The sequence below is a fragment of the Salvelinus fontinalis genome, unplaced genomic scaffold (genome assembly GCF_029448725.1).
Source record: "Salvelinus fontinalis isolate EN_2023a unplaced genomic scaffold, ASM2944872v1 scaffold_0475, whole genome shotgun sequence".
Classification (NCBI taxonomy): Eukaryota; Metazoa; Chordata; class Actinopteri; order Salmoniformes; family Salmonidae; genus Salvelinus; species Salvelinus fontinalis.
Window position 1 is genome coordinate 68,878 of NW_026600684.1, and position 17,686 is coordinate 86,563.

The window sequence follows — 17,686 nt, forward strand, 5'->3', positions numbered from 1 at the left end:
AGGGGGAAGCTGGGTTCTTCACCTGCAGCAACACACATCCCAGAGAGGGAAGCTGGGTTCTACACCTGCAGCAACACACATCCCAGAGAGGGAAGCTAGGTTCTTCACCTGCAGCAACACAGATCCCAGAGAGGGAAGCTGGGTTCCACACCTGCAGCAACACACATCTCAGAGAGGGAAGCTGGGTTCTACAACTGCAGCAACACACAGAAAGGGAAGCTGGGTTCTTCACCAGCAGCAACACAGAGAGAGGGAAGCTGGGTTCTCTACCAGCAGCAACACACAGAGAGGGAAGCTGGGTTCTACACCTGCAGCAACACACATCCCAGAGAGGGAAGCTGGGTTCTACACCTGCAGCAACACACATCCCAGAGAGGGGGAAGCTGGGTTCTTCACCAGCAGCAACACAGAGAGAGGGAAGCTGGGTTCTACACCTGCAGCAACACAGAGAGAGGGAAGCTGGGTTCTCTACCAGCAGCAACACACGGAGAGGGAAGCTGGGTTCTACACCTGCAGCAACACACATCCCAGAGAGGGAGGCTGGGTTCTACACCTGCAGCAACACAGAGAAAGGGAAGCTGGGTTCTTCACCTGCAGCAACACACATCCCAGAGAGGGAAGCTGGGTTCTTCACCTGCAGCAACACACATCCCAGAGAGGGAAGCTGGGTTCCACACCTGCAGCAACACACATCCCAGAGAGGGAAGCTGGGTTCCACACCTGCAGCAACACACATCCCAGAGAGGGAAGCTGGGTTCTTCACCTGCAGCAACACAAATCCCAGAGAGGGAAGCTGGGTTCTACACCTGCAGCAACACACATCCCAGAGAGGGAAGCTGGGTTCCACACCTGCAGCAACACACATCCCAGAGAGGGAAGCTGGGTTCTACACCTGCAGCAACACACATCCCAGAGAGGGAAGCTGGGTTCTACACCTGCAGCAACACACATCCCAGAGAGGGAAGCTGGGTTCTTCACCTGCAGCAACACACATCCCAGAGGGGGAAGCTGGGTTCTTCACCTACAGCAACACACATCCCAGAGGGGGAAGCTGGGTTCTTCACCTACAGCAACACACATCCCAGAGGGGGAAGCTGGGTTCTACACCTGCAGCAACACACATCCCAGAGAGGGAAGCTAGGTTCTTCACCTGCAGCAACACAGATCCCAGAGAGGGAAGCTGGGTTCCACACCTGCAGCAACACACATCTCAGAGAGGGAAGCTGGGTTCTACAACTGCAGCAACACACAGAAAGGGAAGCTGGGTTCTTCACCAGCAGCAACACAGAGAGAGGGAAGCTGGGTTCTCTACCAGCAGCAACACACGGAGAGGGAAGCTGGGTTCTACACCTGCAGCAACACACATCCCAGAGAGGGAAGCTGGGTTCTACACCTGCAGCAACACACATCCCAGAGAGGGGGAAGCTGGGTTCTTCACCAGCAGCAACACAGAGAGAGGGAAGCTGGGTTCTACACCTGCAGCAACACAGAGAGAGGGAAGCTGGGTTCTCTACCAGCAGCAACACACGGAGAGGGAAGCTGGGTTCTACACCTGCAGCAACACACATCCCAGAGAGGGAAGCTGGGTTCTACACCTGCAGCAACACACATCCCAGAGAGGGGGAAGCTGGGTTCTTCACCAGCAGCAACACAGAGAGAGGGAAGCCGGGTTCTCTACCAGCAGCAACAACACACAGAGAGGGAAGCTGGGTTCTCTACCAGCAGCAACACAGAGAGAGGGAAGCTGGGTTCTTTACCAACAGCAACACACGGAGAGGGAAGCTGGGTTCTATACCAACAGCAACACAGAGAGAGGGGAGCTGGGTTCTCTACCAGCAGCAACACAGAGAGAGGGAAGCTGGGTTCTTCACCAGCAGCAACACAGAGAGAGGGAAGCTGGGTTCTTCACCAGCGGCAACACAGAGAGAGGGAAGCTGGGTTCTTCACCAGCGGCAACACAGAGAGAGGGAAGCTGGGTTCTTCACCAGCGGCAACACAGAGAGAGGGAAGCTGGGTTCTTCACCAGTAAGCAAACACAGAGAGAGGGAAGCTGGGTTCTCTACCAGCAGCAACACAGAGAGAGGGAAGCTGTGTTCTCTACCAACAGCAACACAGAGAGAGGGCAGCTGGGTTCTATACCAACAGCAACACAGAGAGAGGGAAGCTGCGTTCTCTACCAGCAGCAACACACAGAGAGGGAAGCTGGGTTCTCTACCAGCAGCAACATACAGAGGGAAGCTAGGTTCTCTACCAGCAGCAACAGAGAGAGGGAAGCTGCATTCTCTACCAGCAGCAACACAGAGAAAGGGAAGGTGGGTTCTCTACCAGCAGCAACATACAGAGAGGGAAGCTGTGTTCTCTACCAGCAGCAACACAGAGAAAGGGAAGCTGGGTTCTCTACCAGCAGCAACACAGAGAGAGGGAAGCTTGGTTCTCTACCAGCAACAACACACAGAGAGGGAAGCTGCGTTCTCTACCAGCAGCAACACAGAGAGAGGGAAGCTGGGTTCTCTACCAGCAGCAACACACAGAGAGGGAAGCTAGGTTCTCTACCAGCAGCAACACACAGAGAGGGAAGCTGCGTTCTCTACCAGCAGCAACACAGAGAAAGGGAAGCTGGGTTCTCTACCAGCAGCAACATACAGAGAGGGAAGCTGCGTTCTCTACCAGCAGCAACACAGAGAAAGGGAAGCTGGGTTCTCTACCAGCAACAACACAGAGAGAGGGAAGCTGGGTTCTATACCAACAGCAACACAGAGAGAGGGAAGCTGGGTTCTCTACCAGCAGCAACACAGAGAGAGGGAAGCTGGGTTCTTCACCAGCAGCAACACAGAGAGAGGGAAGCTGGGTTCTCTACCAGCAGCAACACAGAGAGAGGGAAGCTGGGTTCTTCACCAGCTGCAACACAGAGAGAGGGAAGCTGGGTTCTCTACCAACAGCAACACAGAGAGAGGGAAGCTGGGTTCTCTACCAGCAGCAACACAGAGAGAGGGAAGCTGGGTTCTCTACCAGCAGCAACACAGAGAGAGGGAAGCTGGGTTCTTCACCAGCAGCAACACAGAGAGAGGGAAGCTGGGTTCTTCACCAGCAGCAACACAGAGAGAGGGAAGCTGGGTTCTTCACCAGCAGCAACACACATCCCAGAGAAGGAAGCTGGGTTCTATACCAGCAGCAACACAGAGAGAGGGAAGCTGGGTTCTACACCTGCAGCAACACACATCCCAGAGAGGGAAGCTGGGTTCTATACCAGCAGCAACGCAGAGCGAGGGAAGCTGGGTTCTCCACCAGCAGCAACACAGAGAGAGGGAAGCTGGGTTCTCCACCAGCAGCAACACAGAGAGAGGGAAGCTGGGTTCTCTACCAGCAGCAACACAGAGAGGGGGAAGCTGGGTTCTCCACCAGCAGCAACATAGAGAGAGGGAAGCTGGGTTCCAAACCGGCAGCAACACAGAGAGAGGGAAGCTGGTTTCTTCATCAGCAGCAACACAGAGAGAGGGAAGCTGGGTTCTCCCCCAGCAGCAACACAGAGAGAGGGAAGCTGGGTTCTATACCGGCAGCAACACAGAGAGAGGGAAGCTGGTTTCTCTACCAACAGCAACACATAGAGAGGGAAGCTGGGTTCTCTACCAGCAGCAACACAGAGAGGGAAGCTGGGTTCTATACCGGCAGCAACACAGAGAGAGGGAAGCTGGTTTCTCTACCAACAGCAACACATAGAGAGGGAAGCTGGGTTCTCTACCAGCAGCAACACAGAGAGGGAAGCTGGGTTCTCTTCCAGCAGCAACACAGTTGTTGGTTCTGTACAAGCTACCAACACATCCACCCCTTGTCCACAACTGTTCATGAAAATATGTTCTTAATAAAACATCAATGAATGTATGTGTCCTGGTTCCTGTGTCTCCCGCCAGCGAGAGGAGGGTTCAACCATCTGCCTGGTCAAAGGTCATTAATAAAACACCTGCTTCCTGTTCCAACATCACGTAATGATTGGTTGATGCATTGCTACCTGTTGGAACATCACGTAATGATTGGTTGATGCATTGCTACCTGTTGGAACATCACGTAATGATTGGTTGATGCATTGCTACCTGTTGGAACATCACGTAATGATTGGTTGATGCATTACTATCTGTTGGAACATGGCAGGTAATGATTGGTTGATGCATTACTACCTGTTGGAACATGGCAGGTAATGATTGGTTGATGCATTGCTACCTGTTGGAACATGGCAGGTAATGATTGGTTGATGCATTGCTACCTGTTGGAACATGGCAGGTAATGATTGGTTGATGCATTGCTACCTGTTGGAACATCAGGTAATGATTGGTTGATGCATTGCTACCTGTTGGAACATCAGGTAATGATTGGTTGATGCATTGCTACCTGTTGGAACATCAGGTAATGATTGGTTGATGCATTACTATCTGTTGGAACATGGCAGGTAATGATTGGCTGATGCATTGCTACCTGTTGGAACATGGCAGGTAATGATTGGTTGATGCATTGCTACCTGTTGGAACATGGCAGGTAATGATTGGTTGATGCATTGCTACCTGTTGGAACATGGCAGGTAATGATTGGTTGATGCATTGCTACCTGTTGGAACATGGCAGGTAATGATTGGTTGATGCATTGCTACCTGTTGGAACATGGCAGGTAATGATTGGTTGATGCATTGCTACCTGTTGGAACATCAGGTAATGATTGGTTGATGCATTGCTACCTGTTGGAACATCAGGTAATGATTGGTTGATGCATTACTATCTGTTGGAACATGGCAGGTAATGATTGGCTGATGCATTGCTACCTGTTGGAACATGGCAGGTAATGATTGGTTGATGCATTGCTACCTGTTGGAACATCAGGTAATGATTGGTTGATGGATTGCTACCTGTTGGAACATGGCAGGTAATGATTGGTTGATGGATTGCTACCTGTTGGAACATGGCAGGTAATGATTGGTTGATGCATTGCTACCTGTTGGAACATGGCAGGGTCCAGATGCAGTCTGACCACACAGTCTCTGATGAAGCTCTTAGTAGCTGGTTTAATCTGCCTCGACACGATGCCGTTACTATCCTGAATATACTTCCTGGAAAGAGAGAGAATACAGAGATCAGAGAGAGAATACAGAGATCAGAGAGAGAGAGAATACAGAGATCAGAGAGAGAGAGAATACAGAGATCAGAGAGAGAGAGAATACAGAGATCAGAGAGAGAATACAGAGATGAGAGAGAGAGAGAATACAGAGATCAGAGAGAGAATACAGAGATCAGAGAGAGAATACAGAGATCAGAGAGAGAGAGAATACAGAGATCAGAGAGAGAATACAGAGATCAGAGAGAGAATACAGAGATCAGAGAGAGAATACAGAGATCAGAGAGAGAGAATACAGAGATCAGAGAGAGAGAATACAGAGATCAGAGAGAGAGAATACAGAGATCAGAGAGAGAGAATACAGAGATCAGAGAGAGAATACAGAGATCAGAGAGAGAATACAGAGATCAGAGAGAGAATAGAGAGATCAGAGAGAGAATACAGAGATCAGAGAGAGAATACAGAGATGAGAGAGAGAATACAGAGATCAGAGAGAGAATACAGAGATCAGAGAGAGAATACAGAGATCAGAGAGAGAATACAGAGATCAGAGAGAGAATACAGAGATCAGAGAGAGAATACAGAGATCAGAGAGAGAATACAGAGATCAGAGAGAGAGAGAATACAGAGATCAGAGAGAGAGAGAATACAGAGATCAGAGAGAGAGAGAATACAGAGATCAGAGAGAGAGAGAATACAGAGATCAGAGAGAGAGAGAATACAGAGATCAGAGAGAGAGAGAATACAGAGATCAGAGAGAGAGAGAATACAGAGATCAGAGAGAGAGAATACAGAGATGAGAGAGAGAGAGAATACAGAGATCAGAGAGAGAGAATACAGAGATCAGAGAGAGAGAATACAGAGACAGTGATAGAGAGAAAGAGAGAGAGAATACAGAGACAGTGATAGAGAGAAAGAGAGAGAGAATACAGAGATCAGAGAGAGAGAATACAGAGATGAGAGAGAATACAGAGATCAGAGAGAGAGAATACAGAGATGAGAGAGAGAGAATACAGAGATGAGAGAGAGAGAATACAGAGATCAGAGATGAGTGAGAATACAGAGATCAGAGAGAGAGAATACAGAGATCAGAGAGAGAGAATACAGAGATCAGAGAGAGAGAATACAGAGATCAGAGAGAGAGAGAATACAGAGATCAGAGAGAGAGAGAATACAGAGATCAGAGAGAGAGAGAATACAGAGATCAGAGAGAGAGAGAATACAGAGATCAGAGAGAGAGAGAATACAGAGAATACAGAGATGAGAGAGAATACAGAGATCAGAGAGAGAGAGAATACAGAGATCAGAGAGAGAGAGAATACAGAGATCAGAGAGAGAGAATACAGAGATGAGAGAGAGAGAGAATACAGAGATCAGAGAGAGAGAATACAGAGATCAGAGAGAGAGAATACAGAGACAGTGATAGAGAGAAAGAGAGAGAGAATACAGAGACAGTGATAGAGAGAAAGAGAGAGAGAATACAGAGACAGTGATAGAGAGAAAGAGAGAGAGAATACAGAGATCAGAGAGAGAGAATACAGAGATGAGAGAGAATACAGAGATCAGAGAGAGAGAATACAGAGATGAGAGAGAGAGAATACAGAGATGAGAGAGAGAGAATACAGAGATGAGAGAGAGAATACAGAGATGAGTGAGAATACAGAGATCAGAGATGAGTGAGAATACAGAGATCAGAGAGAGAGAATACAGAGATCAGAGAGAGAGAATACAGAGATCAGAGAGAGAGAATACAGAGATCAGAGAGAGAGAGAATACAGAGATCAGAGAGAGAGAGAATACAGAGATCAGAGAGAGAGAGAATACAGAGAATACAGAGATGAGAGAGAATACAGAGATCAGAGAGAGAGAATACAGAGATGAGAGAGAGAGAATACAGAGATGAGAGAGAGAGAATACAGAGATGAGAGAGAGAGAATACAGAGATGAGAGAGAGAATACAGAGATGAGTGAGAATACAGAGATCAGAGATGAGTGAGAATACAGAGATCAGAGAGAGAGAATACAGAGATCAGAGAGAGAGAATACAGAGATCAGAGAGAGAGAATACAGAGATCAGAGAGAGAGAATACAGAGATCAGAGAGAGAGAGAATACAGAGATCAGAGAGAGAGAGAATACAGAGATGAGAGAGAGAGAGAATACAGAGATGAGAGAGAGAGAGAATACAGAGATGAGAGAGAGAGAGAATACAGAGATGAGAGAGAGAGAGAATACAGAGATGAGAGAGAGAGAGAATACAGACATCAGAGAGAGAATACAGACATCAGAGAGAGAATACAGACATCAGAGAGAGAATACAGAGATCAGAGAGAGAAGAGAGAGAGAGAGAATAGAGAGATGAGAGAGAGAATAGAGAGATGAGAGAGAGAATACAGAGATGAGAGAGAGAATACAGAGATGAGAGAGAATACAGAGATGAGAGAGAATACAGAGATGAGAGAGAATACAGAGATGAGAGAGAAAGAATAGAGAGATGAGAGAATAGAGATGAGAGAGAGAGAATAGAGAGATGAGAGAGAGAGAATAGAGAGATGAGAGAGAGCGAATAGAGAGATGAGAGAGAGCGAATAGAGAGATGAGAGAGAGAGAATAGAGAGATGAGAGAGAGAGAATAGAGAGATGAGAGAATAGAGATGAGAGAATAGAGAGATGAGAGAGAAAGAATAGAGATGAGAGAGAGAGAATAGAGAGATGAGAGAGAGAGAATAGAGAGATGAGAGAATAGAGATGAGAGAGAGAGAATAGAGAGATGAGAGAATAGAGATGAGAGAGAGAGAATAGAGAGATGAGAGAATAGAGATGAGAGAGAGAGAATAGAGAGATGAGAGAATAGAGATGAGAGAGAGAGAATAGAGAGATGAGAGAATAGAGATGAGAGAGAGAGAATAGAGAGATGAGAGAATAGAGATGAGAGAGAGAGAATAGAGAGATGAGAGAATAGAGATGAGAGAGAGAGAATAGAGAGATGAGAGAAAATAGAGAGATGAGAGAGAATAGAGAGATGAGAGAGAAAGAATAGAGAGAATAGAGATGAGAGAGAGAGAATAGAGAGATGAGAGAGAGAGAATAGAGAGATGAGAGAGAATAGAGAAATGAGAGAGAGACTAGAGAGAATAGAGAGAAAAGTCCTCCCTACAGAGAGAGAATAGAGATTAGAGAGAATAGAGAAATGAGAGAGAGACTAGAGAGAATAGAGAGAATAGAGAGAATAGAGAGAATAGAGAAATGAGAGAGAGACTAGAGAGAATAGAGAGACTAGAGAGAATAGAGAGAAGAGAGAGAATAGAGAGAAGAGAGAAAGGTCCTCCCTACAGAGAGAATAGAGAGACTAGAGAGAATAGAGAGAAGAGAGAGAAAAGTCCTCCCTACAGAGAGAGAATAGAGAGAATAGAGAGACTAGAGAGAATAGAGAGACTAGAGAGACTAGAGAGAATAGAGAGAATAGAGAGAAAAGTCCTCCCTACAGAGAGAGAATACAGAGATGAGAGACTAGAGAGAATAGAGAGACTAGAGAGACTAGAGAGACTAGAGAGAAAAGTCCTCCCTACAGAGAGAGAATAGAGAGAATAGAGAGACTAGAGAGAATAGAGAGACTAGAGAGACTAGAGAGAAAAGTCCTCCCTACAGAGAGAGACTATAGAGAATAGAGAGAATAGAGAGAATAGAGAGACTAGAGAGAATAGAGAGAAAAGTCCTCCCTACAGAGAGAGAATAGAGAGAATAGAGAGACTAGAGAGACTAGAGAGAATAGAGAGACTAGAGAGACTAGAGAGAATAGAGAGACTAGAGAGAGAATAGAGAGACTAGAGAGAGAATAGAGAGACTAGAGAGAATAGAGAGACTAGAGAGAATAGAGAGACTAGAGAGAATAGAGAGAAAAGTCCTCCCTACAGAGAGAGAATAGAGAGAATAGAGAGAATAGAGAGAATAGAGAGACTAGAGAGAATAGAGAGACTAGAGAGACTAGAGAGACTAGAGAGAATAGAGAGACTAGAGAGAGAATAGAGAGACTAGAGAGAGAATAGAGAGACTAGAGAGAATAGAGAGACTAGAGAGAATAGAGAGACTAGAGAGACTAGAGAGAAAAGTCCTCCCTACCTGTAAATGGCCTTGGCCAGCTTGGGCCTCTTCTCCTGGCTGCTCTTCCTGAAGCCGGAGCAGGCGAACCAGAAGTCAAGCTGGTCCCCACAGCCCTCCTGTCTCAGGAAGCCCCTGAACAGCTGGATGCCCTCCTGGTCATCCAGGAGAGAGTGGAGCGACTCGGCCCACTTCAGGTAGGGAGGCGTGGGGGAGGCGCTGCCCTCAGGCTCGTACCCTAGGTCCAGGTCCGGCCGCCTGGGGGTGGGGGTGGCCGAAGATGGGGACTCGCTACTACGGAAGACGGGGTCTGTTTTGGAGGGGGGGTAGCAGGTGGACTGGGTGGGGGGGCGGCCTCCATGGCTGGAGGGGAGGTGGTAGGGGTCACGGTCACCCCCCTCTTCTCCAGGGACAGGGGGACGAGGGGCGTGCTCTGTGAAGTGGCTGTGGGGGTCCACCCCCATCCCCACCCCTAGACCTCCCAGATGGTCGCCCCCTCCCACCCCCCTGTACGCCCCCTGTGGGTCTCGGACCACACTCATGTCTCTGGTTGGGGACCACTGGGTTGGGCACCGGTCACACCCACACCTCTAGAACAGCTGAAGATGAGAGATTCTTCCTGTGGTGGAAGAGAAGAGGGGGATGAGTTAGAGAGAAAAATGGTCCTACCTGACAGAGAGAGAGAAGAGGAGAAGAGGGGGATGAGTTAGAGAGAGGAATGGTCCTACCTGACAGAAGAGAGAGAGAGGAGAGAAGAGGGGGATGAGTTAGAGAGAGGAATGGTCCTACCTGACAGAGAGAGAGAGGAGAGAAGAGGGGGATGAGTTAAAGAGAGGAATGGTCCTACCTGACAGAGAGAGAGAGAGAGAGAGAGAGAGAGAGAGAGAGAGAGAGAGAAAAGAGGGGGATGAGTTAAAGAGAGGAATGGTCCTACCTGAGAGAGAGAGAGAGAGAGAGAGAGAGAGAGAGAGAGAGAGAGAGAGAGAGAGAGAGAGAGAGAGAGAGAGAGAGAGATGAGTTAGAGAGGAATGGTCCTACCTGACACAGAGAGAGAGGAGAGAAGAGGGGGATGAGTTAGAGAGAGGAATGGTCCTACCTGACAGAAGAGAGAGAGAAGAGAGAGAGAAGAGGGGGAGGAGTTAAAGAGAGGAATGGGCCTACCTGACAGAGAGAGAGAGAGAGAAAAGAGGGGGATGAGTTAAAGAGAGGAATGGTCCTACCTGAGAGAGAGAGAGAGAGGGGGATGAGTTAAAGAGAGATGGTCCTACCTGACAGAAGAGAGAGAAGAGAAGAGAAGGGGGGGGGTGAGTTAAAGAGGTGAACTATAGAGTGAAGGAAGAAGAGGGTCAGAGGTGAACTATAGAATGAAGGAAGGAGAGGAGCTGAACTATAGAGTGAAGGAGGGAGAGGGTCAGAGGTGAACTATAGAGTGAAGGAAGGAGAGGGTCAGAGCTGAACTACAGAGTGAAGGAAGGAGAGTGTCAGAGGTGAACTATAGAGTGAAGGAAGGAGAGGGCCAGAGGTGAACTATAGAGTGAAGGAAGGAGAGGGTCAGAGGTGAACTACAGAGTGAAGGAAGGAGAGGGTCAGAGCTGAACTACAGAGTGAAGGAAGGAGAGGGTCAGAGGTGAACTATAGAGTGAAGGAAGGAGAGGGTCAGAGGTGAACTATAGAGTGAAGGAAGGAGAGGGTCAGAGGTGAACTATAGAGTGAAGGAGGGAGAGGGCCAGAGGTGAACTATAGAGTGAAGGAAGGAGAGGGTCAGAGGTGAACTACAGAGTGAAGGAAGGAGAGGGTCAGAGGTGAACTATAGAGTGAAGGAGGGAGAGGGCCAGAGGTGAACTATAGAGTGAAGGAATGAGCTAAGGTTGGTGTGGTTAGACCCACACATACTGATCACAGATTGACCCTGGGAGAAAATAAGGGGAAAGAGTAGAGAGAGAGAAAGAATGGGAGAGGTGAAACTGAAAGATGACGTATTATCTGAGTGAGAGAAAGAGGAACAAGGGAGGGATGTCTAGTCGTGTTAACGTGATTCAGAATGATAGGCTGCGATATGTTTTTACTATAACACGGAACCACTGGTCTTCTTCTACAGACACAATGAATTAAGGTTACCTCCATCACAACGAACATGTTTTGAGGCTAATAACTAGCTAACTAATCAAAGAGGTTGTACCTGGCACTTGCTAGCATAGCCATGCTGATTTTAACTTTCACAATGTCGGCGAACAGCAATGATCAACACAGATAAGCAAATAAGGTCGTTATAAACCATTGGTTAGCGTTAGTTAGCGAGGTAGCACCGTAATAGGTAATCAAACCAGAAGTTATGGTTAAATAAGGTAACAGTGGATAACTAACGTTAGCTAATAGTTAGTTAGCTTCCCTAACCCTAACCCTAGCTACCCTAACGTCACCGGTACGCTTTAGTTAGCTAGCTGCCAGTTTAACAAAACATAGCTAGCTAGATGCATTAGCTCTATAACTGTTAGTTAGCTAGCATCGGGTCAATAATAACAATGAGTTTGCACTTAATGTGTACTGTAACTATCTAACGTTAACTAGCTAGTTAGCAAATAAACAATGCATTTCAAAGATGGCTACAGTACAGTAACTAGCCAACGTTAGTTCAATCCTCTCGCTTCCTCTACTCCGGCTAGGTATAGTAGCTAGCTAGCCTCTCCCTCCCATTGCTTTGAAGTGAGATCCCATTCATCTTGGCCTCTCGCAAAGACGGTGGGGGAGGGGGTACAAGGCAACAAACTCCACACAACCACACAAGACGGGCCTGCTGCCTTCCCTTTCCTCCACTGAACCACTTGAGGTAGCCCGCAACACTACTTTACACTGTAAACATTAGCCAGATTGCTAACTAACTCGGACGGCGAACACGGTTCGGGGGTTCTCGTCCGGGATACGAACAGCCCGAAGCCGTTTGATCGATCAAAGCGCAACAGCCCCAATCCTTCGATCAAGGATCAAACAAACAAGAAGAAAACGAAGGCACGTTTCACCCGGCCGCTTGGCTAAGGGGCTAGCAAGCTACCTAAAAACCCAAAACATCCCGTATTTAGCGGCTTAAAGTATACAACCTACCGTATCTGAAAGCCCGCACCCCGTTTTCCACCGCATCGGGGATAGTGGCGAGAACAGTAGTGTGTGAAACGCGGCATAAGGACAACTTGACAGTATTAAAACGTGAAAGAAAATAAGCCGTTCTGTCTTGCCCTCTCAACTCCCCATGGCCATGGAGGTCTCCAATACATTCCAAGCAGAGAGAGAATGTGTGCTTGAGTATGTGACGGTCGGTGTGCGCTAGTATCGAGGTGTGTGTTTAACAGCGCCTCGTCCGTTCGGAACGACACACTACACCGGGAGAGAGGAGAACATTGGAATGTCCCGTGGAGAGATTGTTCAGGACATTGGCAATAAAATAAAAAATGAATAAGAAACCAAATATAATGTTGGTATTGAATTGACTCAATTAATAACCACATGATGGATAATGGTACAGAATATTGGTTAAATTGTTGGTTTATTCAGGAAAGATTAAGAAGACAAAAAATTCTCAATCCTGAAAAATAATTTTCTGTCCTCGTATAGGAAAGGGCTATAAGGTACTTTTAAGAAATCATCGATTTGGCTACACAATGAATACACCGATGACATCCGTCGCATTACATATTGAGATAGAATGGCTAGAAAATAACCAAGCAATTACAAACGACTGATCAATAAGCAGAATCAGAATCAATACTTTTCTTGCAATGTGAACAGAATGGCAAATGAATAGAATGACGTAGCCTAACGCGCACCTTTGGATGGTTATAGTAGTTAGCTGGCATCGGCGGCGACTAGAAACACGTTCTACATGACAGGATGTGCTCAATAAAACAGCCTGGTAGACTAACCAAAAGCAAAAGTAGCCTATTGTCTTCGATTATAATTTTTTTTTTAATAAAGATAATCTCTACAATTAAATAGACAAAAAGAAAACCAGAAACAACAGCCCAAAACATACATTACATAAACGAATAAATCTGTATAAATCTACCTTTCCGCTGTTGCTGCTCTGGTCGCCTGGCGCAGAACCCATCTCCAGAGGGACTGACAACAGGACAGCGCGAGAGCATGCCGCCGAGAGCCGAGCTGTCAGTCACACGCCTGTAGTCAGTAAGTCAGGCATCGACCTGTGGAGAGAAGGGGGGAGGGTGAGATGGAGGGGAGAGAGAGAGGAGGGAGGGAGAGAGAGATCGGAAAGGAAGGAGGGAGACTCAATAGTAAATCCAAGTCATTATACTCATAGTTACTTGGCCAGTGCAATCAACCATAGCCTGTGTAGTCAAACATTAGAAATATAGTATAATTCTAGTTAAATGGTACCAGTCAACATTTTGGACACACCTACTCATTCAAGGGTTTTACTTTATTTAAACTTTTTTTCTACACTGTAGAATAATAGTGAACACGTCAAAACTATGAAATAATACGTATGGAATCATGTAGTAACCAAAAAAGTGTAAAACAAATCAAAATATATTTTAGATTCTTCAAAGTAGCCACCCTTTGCCTTGATGACAGCTTTGAACACTCTTGGCATTCTCTCAACCAGCTTCATGGGGTAGTCACCTGGAATGCTTTTCCAACAGTCTTTAAGGAGTTCCCACATATGCTGAGCACTTGTTGGCTGCTTTTCCTTCACTCTGCGGTTCAAGTCATCCCAAACCATCTCAATTGGGATGAGGTCGGGTGATTGTGGAGGCCAGGTCATCTGAGGCAGCACTCCATTTTCCTTCTTGGTCAAATAGCCCTTTCCTGGAGGTGTGTTTTGGGTCATTGTCCTGTTGAAAAACAAATGATAGTTCCACTAAGCACAAACCAGATGGGATGGTTTATCACTGCAGAATGCTGTGGTAGCCATGCTGCTTAAGTGTGCCTTGAATTCTAAACAAATCACAGTGTCACCTGCAAAGCACCCCCACACCTCCTCCTCCATGCTTCACGGTGGGAACCACACATGCAGAGGTCATCCGTTCACCTACTCCACGTCTGACAAAGACACGGCGGTTGGAACCAAAAATCTCACATTTGGACTCCATACCAAAGGACAGATTTCTACCGGTCTAATTTTCATTGCTCGTGTTTCTTGGCCCAAGCAAGTCTCTTCTTATTGGTGTCCTTTAGTAGTGGTTTCTTTGCAGCAATTCGACCATGAAGGCCCGATTCACGCAGTCTCCTCTGAACAGTTGATGTTGAGATGTGTCTGTTACTTGAACTCTGTGAAGCATTTATTTGGGCTGCAATCTGAGGTGCAGTTAATTGCCGTTTTCTGAGTCTGGTAACTCTAATGAACTTATCCTCTGCAGCAGAGGCAACTCTGGGTCTTCCTTTCCTGTGGCAGTCCTCATGAGCCAGTTTCATCATAGTGCTTGATTGTTTTTGCAACTGCACTTGAAGAAACTTTACATGTTCCAGATTGACTGACCTTCATGTCTTAAAGTAATGATGGACTGTGTTATTTGTGTTATTGACTGTACGTTTGTTTATGTGTAACTCTGTGTTGACGTTTTTGTCGCACTGCTTTGCTTTATCTTGGTCAGGTCGCAGTTGTAAATGAGAACTTGTTCTCAACTGGCCTACCTGGTTAAATAAAGGTGAAATAAATTTTAGAAATTAAATAAACTGTTGCTTCTCTTTGCTTATTTGAGCTGTTCTTGACATAATATGAACTTGGTCTTTTACCAAATAGGGTTATTGCCTGTATACTAGAGGTTGAACGATTAATCAGCATGGCCGATTAATTAGAGCCGATTTCAAGTTTTCATAGCAATCGGTAATTGCCATTTTTGGACGCCGATTACATTCCATGAGGAAACTGCGTGGCAGGCTGACTACCTGTTACGTGAGTGCAATTTATCATCAAATCACAGCCCACTTTAACTTCGCCAAATGGGGGATGATTTAACAAAAGCGCATTGCCGAAAAAAGCACAATCTTTGCACGACTGTACCTAACCATAAACATCAATGCCTTTCTTAAAATCAATACACAGAAGTATATATTTTTAAACCTGCATATTTAGTTAAATTAAATCCAGGTTAGCAGGCAATATTAACGAGGGAAATTGTGTAATTTCTCTTGCGTTCATTGCACGCAGAGTCAGGGTATATGCAACAGTTTGGGCCGCTTGGCTCATTGCGAACTAATTTGCCTGAATTTTACATAATTATGACATGACATTGAAGGTTGTGCAATGTAACAGCAATATTTAGACTTATGGATGCCACCCGTTACATAAAATACGGAAGGGTTCCGTATTTCACTGAAAGAATAAACGTTTTGTTTTCGAAATTATAGTTTCCGGATTTGACCATATTAATGACTTAAGGCTCGTATTTCTGTGTTAATTATATTATAATTAAGTCTATGATTTGATATTTGATAGAGCAGTCTGACTGAGCGGTGGTAGGCAGCATCAGGCTCGTAAGCATTCATTCAAAGTTTACTGCATTTGCCAGCAGCTCTTAGCAATGCTTGAAGCACAGAGCTGTTTATGACTTCAAGCCTTTCAACTCCTGAGATTAGACAGGCAATACTAAAGTGCCTATTAGAACATCCAATAGTCAAAGGTATATGAAATACAAATGGTAGAGAGAGAAATAGTCAACACGTCATAATTCCTATTATAAATACAACCTAAAACTTCTTAACTGGGAATATTGAAGAATAGTGAATATTGAACCACCAGCTTTCATATGTTCTGCGCAAGGAACTTGGAACAAGGAACCCCAACCAACCTCTACTCACTGGACCCTTATGATCACTCGATTAAGCATGCCTCTCCTTAATGTAAATATGCCTTGTCCATTGCTGTTCTGGTTTGTGTTTATTGGCTTATTTCACTGTAGGGCCTCTAGCCCTGCTCACTATACCATATCCAACCATTCAGTTCCACCACCCACATATGCGATGACATCACCTGGTTTCAATGATGTTTCTAGAGACAATATCTCTCTCATCATCACTCAATACCTAGGTTTACCTCCACTGTATTCACATCCTACCATACCTTTGTCTGTACATTATTCCTTGAAGTTATTTTATCGCCCCCAGAAATGTCCTTTTACTCTCTGTCCTAGACGTTCTAGACGATCAATTCTCATAGCTTTTAGCCGTACCCTTATCCTACTCCTCCTCTGTTCCTCTGGTGATGTAGAGGTGAATCCAGGCCCTGCAGTACCTAGCTCCACTCCTATTCCCCAGGCGCTCACTTTTGATGACTTCTGTAACCGTAATAGCCTTGGTTTCATGCATGTTAACATTAGAAGCCTCCTCCCTAAGTTTGTTTTGTTCACTGCTTTAGCTCACTCTGCCAACCCGGATGTTTTAGCCGTGTCTGAATCCTGGCTTAGAAAGACCACCAAAAATTCTGACATTTTCATCCCCAACTACAAGATTTTCAGACAAGATAGAACGGCCAAAGGGGGCGGTGTCGCAATCTACTGCAAAGATTGCCTGCAGAGTTCTGTTTTACTATCCAGGTCTGTTCCCAAACAATTTGAACTTCTACTTTTAAAAATCCACCTCTCTAAAAACAAGTCTCTCACCGTTGCCGCCTGCTATAGACCACCCTCTGCCCCCAGCTGTTCTCTGGACACCATATGTGAACTGATTGCCCCCCATCTATCTTCAGAGCTCGTGCTGCTAGGCGACCTAAATTGGAACATGCTTAACACCCCAGCCATCCTACAATCTAAGCTTGATGCCCTCAATCTCACACAAATTATCAATGAACCTACCAGGTACCACCCCAATTCCGTAAACACGGGCACCCTCATAGATATCATCCTAACCAACTTGCCCTCCAAATACACCTCTGCTGTTTTCAACCAAGATCTCAGCGATCACTGCCTCATTGCTTGCATCCGTAATGGGTCAGCGGTCAAACGACCTCCACTCATCACTGTCAAACGCTCCCTGAAACACTTCAGCGAGCAGGCCTTTCTGATCGACCTGGCCGAGGTATCCTGGAAGGATATTGATCTCATCCCGTCAGTAGAGGATGCCTGGATATTTTTTTTAAAATGCCTTCCTCACCATCTTGAATAAGCATACCCCATTCAAGAAATTTAGAACCAGGAACAGATATAGCCCTTGGTTCTCTCCTGACCTGACTGCCCTTAACCAACAGAAAAACATCCTATGGCGTTCTGCATTAGCATCGAACAGCCCCCGTGATATGCAACTTTTCAGGGAAGCTAGAAACCAATATACACAGGCAGGTAGAAAAGCCAAGGCTAGCTTTTTCAAGCAGAAATTTGCTTCCTGCAACACAAATTCAAAAAAGTTCTGGGACACTGTAAAGTCCATGGAGAATAAGAACACCTCCTCCCAGCTTCCAACTGCACTGAAGATAGGAAATACTGTCACCACCGACAAATCCACTACAATTGAGAATTTCAATAAGCATTTTTCTACGGCTGGCCATG

At 46.0% G+C, this 17,686-nt stretch overlaps 1 protein-coding gene across 13 annotated transcripts in view; it reads right to left on the reverse strand.

Moving 5' to 3' along the window:
- The window catches only part of LOC129846200 (axin-1-like), a 70,592-nt gene that overhangs the window by 22,360 nt on the left and 30,546 nt on the right, over nucleotides 1-17,686 (reverse strand). For 12 of the 13 annotated variants that reach the window (XR_008758220.1, XR_008758223.1, XR_008758221.1 and 9 more), the window contains exons 3-5: nucleotides 13,252-13,387; nucleotides 9,216-9,813; nucleotides 4,978-5,092 (exon numbers count right to left, since the gene is read on the reverse strand). Coding sequence is in view for 5 of the 13 variants with exons in the window: in XM_055914190.1 (XP_055770165.1) it covers nucleotides 4,978-5,092; nucleotides 9,216-9,736 (636 nt within the window). In the remaining 8 variants the exon portion in view is untranslated. Of the gene's footprint in view, nucleotides 1-4,977; nucleotides 5,093-9,215; nucleotides 9,814-12,293; nucleotides 12,620-13,251; nucleotides 13,388-17,686 lie in introns of those variants that run through there. The other variant, XM_055914188.1, reaches the window with a different exon arrangement.